Below are 9894 nucleotides of genomic sequence, written 5' to 3' on the forward strand. Positions count from 1 at the left end.
TTCCTAGCTTATACCTGGTAAAAAATATCAAACAACCTTTTGTGCAACCATAGATGGTTGCGCACGAGGTTGCGCATCTACAGAAATTCTTATTGAATGTACAGGGTGTCCCATTTTGACGGTGTCGTTTGTAAAGTGTTTCCTCTTAAATTAACGTGTAACACTTACCGAAGATGAGAGTCAAATTATCGAATTATCCTAAAGGTTAATAATTCAAGCGAATAAAATAACATAACACTGATTGTCACACCAAGCATCGATATTCAGGGTTAGGTGGAAGAGCAGGACGCGATATCTATCGTAGACTGAACCTCGCCCAGCTATGTTATTTATAGGCAGTTGTACAGGGTGTTTTTTTGGGAGCTTTAGTTAAACGTTTCTGGGAAAGTAAAATCGGTAGGTTTTTGAAAATTTGTGCTTAGGAGTTACTCTGCAGGCCGAATCGATGTAAAATATTTTCAAAATGACCGCACTTCCGGAAATATCGGAAGTAGATAGTTACTTCGTTATTTTAAACGGCAACCCCTATTTTTTATTGCATTTTTGGATTCTACGTGAAATTTCAGTTTTGAGACCCACACATCGATATCTGCCACTTATGGTTTTAAGTTATTTTGACTTCATGAAAAAAAAATGGCGGATGCAGATGGCAGCTTGATAATTAATTACTTGAAAACGGTTATGTCATGGCAACCCATTTTTATCAGTCCATAGAGAATGCTAGAGAGGGCTTTCTTTTAGTGTACTTAAAAAAAAGTTAAGTTGCGTACAACCGCACCTATGGAGATCCAAATTTAAGAAACTTCAAAGTCTCACTTTTTTTTAAATGGAATGACCATGTTCTTACTATTGCATGAGATAGAGAATCGAAATTGGCATATTTTGATATTACGTGTTCCTATAACTATCTTTAACAGTTTCTGATTTATTCCCATATCATTGAATTGATCTCGGAATTTATGCCATTTTTTTCGCATTTTCTTTTTAGTAGTTGGCCATGATTTTTAACAATCGAATTTTAAACAGATCAAGGAAATGATTCTTTAATATCATTGATTCTAGTCTAAATAATTCATTAATAAATAAGTCATTTATTAAGGATATAGGACGGAAAATTTTGGAGTAATTCGAGTAATCTAGACAGTGTCGTTCAACTGAATTTCTTAACCAACGTATAAGTCTGGAAATTCAGAGAGGTAATGCGATATCTGTTCTAACAACAATTCCATACCAAAAATGTTTCAACGAAGTTTTTTATATTTTGCATTGTTAGTTTGCTAATCTTGCATTTGCAATTCAATTCATTTTCTTAAATATGCTGCTCATTTCACCATAAATAACAATCAAACTCCAAATTAGGTGAAACCACTGCGAGTCATTTTTCGATTTTTGCAAAACTTATGTTAACCTATAACAGTAGGCGACGGATTAGTGTCACTAGATTTGTTTAAAATTCGATTGTTATAAAATCATGGCCGACTACTAAAAAGAAAATCCGAAAAGATAGCTGCAGGAACATGTATTGTCAAAATATGATCATTTCGATTCTTTATCTCATGCAATAGTATTTAATTTCTAAAAAAAAGTTCTTATTCCAACTCTGTATTTGAAATAATTTTCTATATCGACTCTCGAAATGTAGCAAAATGTCCACTATTGATATTGTGTTTAATGTCCGAATTTCGAATCTAAAGTCAAAATTTAAAAAGTTTCGTATAAAACAACACGAAATTAATTGAAAAAAAAATATCACCCGTCGTAATGTCGATTAACGTAATTGAAATTGATTTTAATGGTGGGGATGTTGATTTTGTGCTTGCGCTGATTGAATACACCTCTATTATTATTTTTGGGTCGGTTCGCCTTTTCTCTCATTAAATCGTTTCGTGCGTTTTCATTTTCACGTATTAATTATCCATATACGTATGAGCCCTATTTAAATTCACGGTTGCAAAGAGGCGCTGCTCGCATATTCACTTGTTTATTTAAGCCGTCGCACTCACTCGAATGCATAAATTTAATTATTGAAATTACCCTCAGACTTCGTTAACTGCAATTGATACACAGTGTGATTGATTTTGCGTGTCCAAGCGTATATTTCTTTTATTATTGGAAATAGAAAAAATACTCTACTTTCAATTTATGATAAAGCTACATATTCAAATAAACAAGTGATATAAAAATAAAAGAGCAACACAAAACAAATTAATTTTTTTAAATAGAACGGTAATATTTTTAAAGAGCTTTACAATTATATCAAATATGTTATAATTACCTTAGAAATTAAAGCTACAGTAATGTGATTAAAACCAATCGCAGTAGCTGTGGAAATTTAAACAAAAACATAAAATTTACAACAGGAAGCGAAGAAAACAAATGAAAAGCAATTACGGCAGTAATTATTATAACTTAAGACAAATTTAAACACATTGCACTTGCTTCCTATGTATTATCATTACACATTACATGATATTATTTTATTCTATTATGGTTCTTATAAGTTATATTGTTCAGTAAACTGATTTTGTGATAGATATGACAAGTGAAAATCTTTCTTTTGTTTTTGTTTAAATTTCCACCGTTACTGCGATTGGTTTTAAAAACATTACTGCAGCTTTAATTTCTAAGGTAGTTATAACATGTTTGATATCATTGTGAACAGAATTTCAAGCTCTTTAAGAATATTACAGAAAAAAAGTAACCGTTCTATGTAAAAAAAATTAATTTGTTTTCTGATGCTCTTTTGTTTTTATATCACTTGTTTTTTTGAATAGGTAGTCTTATCAGAAATTGAATGTAGAGTATTTTTTCTCCAATAATAAAAGAAATATACGCTTGCACATGCAAAATCCATCACACTGTATTGATTGAATTAATTCAATTTCATTCACCTTTCATGTTACAGCCTATTAGGTAATTAAAAAAAAGAGCAATTTGTAGTTCATTTCTACTACTTCAACTAACCGTGCTGGATGTCATTCTAACATCGAGCATCAGTTATGGTACATCCTGTTTGTAACTGCGCCGGTTTTCTCCTGCTGGTTTATGTGAAAAGTCATTATACACAGTGTCCTAATTAAAATTGGTGACTTCACATGGGGTTTATATCTTCAAGGAGAAACATCTTTCATGGAAATAACTGTATGCCTCAATCATAAGAGTTGACAGAAAACCATTTCTTCCACACGAATGTCTTTTAGTCCGCTCAAATTCCCAAATTACATTGAAATCATTACGTCGCGACACAATGCATCGATTACATTCAGCGCCAAGACCCACCGAACCGAAATCCCCAAACAAGTATAAATCACCATTAATTTATGTGTTTTGGAAGCATTTCAGAAGGCCCCACTAACCTTAATTTCCACCCATAAAATATGAATCGGAAAACTTAATTTATTTCGTGTTGAAAGAGATCCTGACTTTTATTCGCATTCCGTACATACTTTATTAATTAAAGCTTAATTAAATTCGATGAATCTTCATTATTTCGGAGAAATGGCGCAAACGGCGTCACGTCGCTATGCCGTTTTTTTGTGGATTGTTACGTAATTATCTCGGAGTATGTCGGGCGTAAATTGAATTACAGTTCATTTAACAATGCGCGCGCGAGCGATATGAACAGGTAATTATAATTGATGTTAATTTTCTGTGAAGTAACGTTATGTTATCGTGCATTGTATATGAATTAGGAGTGCGGAGGCTGAAATGTAATTGATGTTTCAATTGAAAGGTACAATTTCTCCTTTATTAGGCGTTAATTGCATTGTTAGTTTCATCATTACATTCGGTTAATTTGCGACTATTGTTCTCATAGTGTTTTGTTTCTAATAATTTTATTTTAAAAACAATTTATTTATAATAAAATAATCTCCTCCTTCTGCTGAACCATAATAATGTGCAAATGAATAAATTATTATTCGTGATCTGGGTAGGTACTTTACAAAAAAAAATTCGTTAAGCCGCTTATGAGCAAGAGGCGAAGAGTGCACTTTCAAATTTGTTTTATCGATTTTAATAGCCCTTAAAATATAACTAAAAAATACCAACAAACCACCAACAAACGATTGCAATAAAATATTTTAACAATTAAAAAAGTGGGGGGGCTAACTATACGCCCAAATTTTTGAATTTTGAATAATTAAATAACGATCAACCAACAAACGTGAAAATATAACTAAAAAACACCAACACAAACGATTGCAATAAAATATTTTAAAAATTCAAAAAGTGGGGGGCTAACTATACGCCCAAATTTTGAAATTTGAATAATTAAATAACGGTCAACCAACAAACGTTAAAATGTAACTAACAAATACCAACAAACGATCAACAAAGGAATGCAATAAAAATATATAGAAAATTCAAAAAGTGGAGGGCTAACTATACGCCAACATTTTTGAATTTTGAATAATTAAATAACGATCAACCAACAAACGTAAAAATGTAACTAACAAACAACCAACAAACGATTGCAATAAAAATATTTTGAAAATTCAAAAAGTGGGGGGGGGGGCTAACTTGACACCGGTGATTTCAAAGTCAACAAAATTTGCTTCCTTATTGGCTTTGTTTGCAAGAAAAGTTTCTGAGTAATTTAAGGAACTGCTAACCTGCTCCAACCTTTCTTCATATTTCATTGGTTGTAGCGTCAATTGTAATGGTCGACACGTACTGCTGCCATGCGGTTCCAGAAGCTTTCTACGACACTCCGCTCTTATTTTTTAGCGCATTTTTGCAAATTTATTTGTAAAAAGTAGCTTTTAATCTCACTTTGGCTGGCTGGCTGGCTACCTGGATGGCAGCAAATGTGGGCGCGTAGAAGAACTCTTGTAGAAAGGCAACGGGTGTACGTGTATCTACAGGGCCGTGCAATTTGTCAACCTTAGGGACATGGCTACATGATGTGGGGTTGGCGACATCTGGGCGTCATCCTCGAGCGTAGTATACTAACGTGAAGGTTTTTCAGTTTTTTCCTATCTTCTACTACAGTTTTGGTCCGATTCTTTTGAAATTGGTGTCGTCGGAAAGATGTTGTAAACGCGCACAACTCCTGCGTGGCGGAATTTTGTTTTTTGTCATAGGGGCGAAATTAACGACCTTTTGCGAGGCGCGCGCGCGCGCGTCTTCGAGAAGTAGTCAGGCGCCTTTTACCTTCCGTTGCGAACTCACGCGGTTTAACGTTTCGTGAATCTCGAATCGCTGTCTCTCTTTCTCGTGTCGCCAATAGAAGTGAATTGCGAGTGAACGGGACGTCGGAAGTGGGTACCGTAAAAGAGAATGTGGTAGCCCGCGACACGATCTCACTGATGGTGGAGTCAAATCTTCAAACGCGAATTGCGGGTGAACGGGACGTCGGAAGGGGGTACCGTCAACGGAAATGTGGTAGCCCCCGACACGATCTTCCTGATGGTGGAGTCAAATCTTCAAACGCGAATTGCGGGTGAACGGGACGTCGGAAGGGGTACCGTCAAAGGAAATGTGGTAGCCCCCGACACGATTTTCCTGATGGTGGAGTCAAATCTTCAAACGCGAATTGCTGGTGAACGGGACGTCGGAAGGAGGTACCGTCAAAGGGAATGTGGTAGCCCCCGACACGATCTTCCTGATGGTGGAGTCAAATCTTCAAACGCGAATTGCGGGTGAACGGGACGTCGGAAGTGGGTACCGTAAAAGGGAATGTGGTAGCCCGCGACACGATCTCACTGATGGTGGAGTCAAATCTTCAATCGCGAATTGCGGGTGAACGGGACGTCGGAAGGGGGTACCGTCAAAGGAAATGTGGTAGCCCCCGACACGATCTTCCTGATGGTGGAGTCAAATCTTCAAACGCGAATTGCGGGTGAACGGGACGTCGGAAGTGGGTACCGTAAAAGGGAATGTGGTAGCCCGCGACACGATCTCCTGATGGTGGAGTCAAATCTTCAAACGCGAATTGCTGGTGAACGGGACGTCGGAAGGAGGTACCGTCAAAGGGAATGTGGTAGCCCCCGACACGATCTTCCTGATGGTGGAGTCAAATCTTCAAACGCGAATTGCGGGTGAACGGGACGTCGGAAGTGGGTACCGTAAAAGGGAATGTGGTAGCCCGCGACACGATCTCACTGATGGTGGAGTCAAATCTTCAATCGCGAATTGCGGGTGAACGGGACGTCGGAAGGGGGTACCGTCAAAGGAAATGTGGTAGCCCCCGACACGATCTTCCTGATGGTGGAGTCAAATCTTCAAACGCGAATTGCGGGTGAACGGGACGTCGGAAGGGGGTACCGTCAAAGGAAATGTGGTAGCCCCCGACACGATTTTCCTGATGGTGGAGTCAAATCTTCAAACGCGAATTGCGGGTGAACGGGACGTCGGAAGGAGGTACCGTCAAAGGGAATGTGGTAGCCCCCGACACGATCTTCCTGATGGTGGAGTCAAATCTTCAAACGCGAATTGCGGGTGAACGGGACGTCGGAAGTGGGTACCGTAAAAGGGAATGTGGTAGCCCGCGACACGATCTCACTGATGGTGGTGTCAAATCTTCAATCGCGAATTGCGGGCGAACGGGACGTCGGAAGGGGGTACCGTCAAAGGAAATGTGGTAGCCCCCGACACGATCTTCCTGATGGTGGAGTCAAATCTTCAAACGCGAATTGCGGGTGAACCGAACGTCGGAAGTGGGTACCGTCAAAGGGAATGTGGTAGCCCCCGACACGATCTTCCTGATGGTGGAGTCAAATCTTTAAAAGCGAATTGCGGGTGCACGAGGAAAGTGGGAAGCGGTTAGTGAATGTAGTAGCCTTCGACAAGATCTGTTATTGATGGTTGAATCGAAAGTGGCTAATAGAATACTGATCTGCCACACAAAAATGCGCTGAAGTCCCTTCGATCTCAAACGAGGACTTTGATAATTTTTTTGTATAATGGGAAAAGGTCAATAATAGTGCATTCCGAGGGCTGCGGGTAGAATTACAGTTTTCAAACAAATTCATTATACGGGATAAATAAGAAGTCTGCTTGCTTTGACCGACCCCAATTATTCTGAATTTCACCAATTTCCCACACAATCTATACAGGGTGGCTAAGTTAAACTAGACTGCATGGGCAAGTCTCACTGGGACAAATCATAATCCAATTTAATTATATCTTTCAGCGTTCTCTTCCAGCGTTCTATTTCAGCGCCCACTTTTCAGTATTCAACTACTTTCTCTTAACGAGTAGCAGCAGAGACCAAACAGGATGACCGAAGAAGTACACACAAACGAGTACATCCTAGAGTGCGTCAGGATAAATAAGGATGGGGCCTGCCTGTTTGGAGCGATTGGGCATCAACTGAGGAGATTCCCAGTGACATCAGAACCTCACAGGAAATTAACCAAAAGGATTAGAGAAGAAACCAACGCATACATCAGGGAAAACCTGGAAGATTTCTACCCACAGCTGATAGGAAACGTAGTGGAATTAGAACCCCGGTATGAACAATATGCCAACATGGAGGAAAAGATCGAAGCATACCTCAGGGACCACAGAAAGCAGGGGTTTTGGGGAGGATACGAGTCACTGGTGGCGGCGGCCAATACATACAACAGCCAGATAGTGATATACGAAGAAGGAGGGGGGAAGCATGTCATAGAACCAAGAGCAACAACGGGAGCCACAGGTCACTGCCACTTAGCATACAGATTAGGGAGTAACGATGTCCGGAACCACTATGATAGCGTGGTGAGAGCAGAAAACATGATAGGGGAGATAGAGGAAGAAGAGGAGGAATACCGACGAACACGAGTGCTAGGGGAAAACGAAGAAGCGAGAGGAGCCGCTGTCCCTAACGAATACAGTCTGAGTATGGTGTCCGGAAAGAGTGCCTCGCAGGGGAGAAGAGAAAACCAAGATAGGAGCCAAGATATAGAAGAAGACAGCAGCATGAGGGTAACCACGTGGAATGTGCAAGGGGCAAGAGATCCAAGGAAAAGGGAGCTAATTGACAATGAATTAAGGTAACAAGGAATAGACGTAGCCAGTTTACAAGAAACCAAACTAGCAAGTGGAATGGCTGCGACAGGGAACTACGACTGGTGGATAGGGGGAGGGAAAAAGGAGAGAACCAGCAGGGGTACGGCAATCGTAATCAGGAAGTACCGAGGCATTGAAGTGGAAAAATTTGAAGAAAAAAGCGAGAGCATATCCATGGCCCAAATCAAGACAAGAATAGGAAGACTAACAATCATAGGATGCCACATCCCCTCGGACAAAAGAAGGCAGGCGGAACTTAGAAAGCTAAGTGAAGCAATAGAACAAAAGTGCGGAAAGAACCCGGGTATCATACTAGGCGACTTCAATGCGCAACTAGGCAAACTGGATGGAAGTGAAGACGAGGAACACGGTATAGGCAAAGCTATCAAGCACGAGCATGACAATGGGAACGGCAGCGAGCTTAGGAACATGGTACACCTACATGGACTGAGGGTGGAAAACACATTCAGCAACTCCAAAACGGTACTGACAACATGGAGGAGGGGAAACTCTGAATCGCAGATTGACCACATAATAAGGACGAAATCAAAGGAAATAAGCATCACGAACACAGTAGGCATATGGGCAAAAACAGTAGGATTCAGAATCACACACGGAATTCGGAACTTTATACGAGAGAAGAAAATACCGGACAGCTTGAAGATGATGCTTTACAACACGATCATAGCACCGACAATCTTATACGGAGTTAATACCTCAGCGCTAACAAGAAGTAACAGACGAACATTGAGGAGGGCGGAGCGGAAGGCACTCAGGATACTGATGGAAAACAGCAACCTTACAAGAAAGCAGATAAGGGAACTACTAGAGGGAAAGACGATCACCAGGAGACTGAAGATGAGACAGATGAGATACTGGGGACATATAAACAGGAGGAACAAAGACCATATCCTGCCAAGAATCTGTGTGCCTCGGAATGGAAGGTAGGCCGACCCTGCTTCACATGGAACACCACCATAGACCAAACGGTAATGGCCTCGGGGATTCCCATGGGAAGTTGGGAAGAGTGGAGCAGAGACAAGCATCAAATGAAGAAAGAAAGCAGAAGAATATTGGAGGTGGAAGAAGAATCAGACATAAGCACAAGTAGCCAAGAGGAGGAGGAAGAGGGAACGACAGAAAGTAACACAGAGAGAGGGCAACAATAAAAAGGGGAGGAACACGGGGGAAAACAGGGAAGGGAACGATACCAAAGGATAGGAACATCGGAAGACAATGAACGCCAGGAGAAGAAGCTATCACTAGAAAGCAGAGTTCCCTCTAAGGCAGAATACCAGTGGCGAAGCTGTGGCCGTACCCGTTCGGGTCGGATAACACCCAGTTAGCCGCCCCCCCACAACCCCCCCAATCCACAAACTCCACCACATTGTTTGGCATATGTCGCGGCCCAGCGCGATGGCAACAAAGTAGTGGTGAAACGTCCCTGATAGTGCCTACCAGGGACGCATCCTCACGACAGTTGACTAAATCCTGGGAGAGGCGGCGACGCCAGGCATATGTCAAAGTTTCAAGTTTCAAGACGCTTCTAGTAAAGTAAAACATCGCATACTATAAATATCAGATGCGCGCATGCGCAGATTGCGCAATGCCAACTTTGTTATTCATATTTCTTTTTTTTGAAATTTTAGCCATAGATGCTTTTAGTTAGAGAAAAACATAGTATTCTATTCTTTACACTAAAATAGTATGCATAGCTATGGGATATTGGCACGATACAGTCTCATACACACACTTTTTGGGGAATAGCTGAAAAATAAACAAAAAAGTGTGTACTGAATCAGTACTCTTATTTCTGGAGCGATTTTTTTTTAATTTCAGCATTGGTTCCTCCGATTTCTTACGACAAATATAAAAAAGATATTCCGTTCATGTGTAGAA

At 40.4% G+C, this 9894-nt stretch overlaps 1 protein-coding gene across 1 annotated transcript; it reads left to right on the forward strand.

Annotated features, from left to right (window-relative positions):
• Nucleotides 1-8031: 8031 nt before the first annotated feature.
• LOC116179415 lies at nucleotides 8032-9650 on the forward strand. The gene is made up of 2 exons (XM_031499207.1): nucleotides 8032-8427; nucleotides 9645-9650. The coding sequence occupies exons 1-2, from the start codon at nucleotides 8032-8034 to the stop codon at nucleotides 9648-9650; spliced, it is 402 nt and encodes a 133-aa protein (XP_031355067.1).
• Nucleotides 9651-9894: the final 244 nt, after the last annotated feature.

This window comes from Photinus pyralis, unplaced genomic scaffold (genome assembly GCF_008802855.1).
Source record: "Photinus pyralis isolate 1611_PpyrPB1 unplaced genomic scaffold, Ppyr1.3 Ppyr1.4_LG8, whole genome shotgun sequence".
NCBI classification, from domain to species: domain Eukaryota; kingdom Metazoa; phylum Arthropoda; class Insecta; order Coleoptera; family Lampyridae; genus Photinus; species Photinus pyralis.

Excerpts from the sequence above, each read along its gene's own strand:
- LOC116179415 (XM_031499207.1), top strand. The coding sequence starts at position 8,032 with ATGGCTGCGACAGGGAACTACGACTGGTGGATAGGGGGAGGGAAAAAG.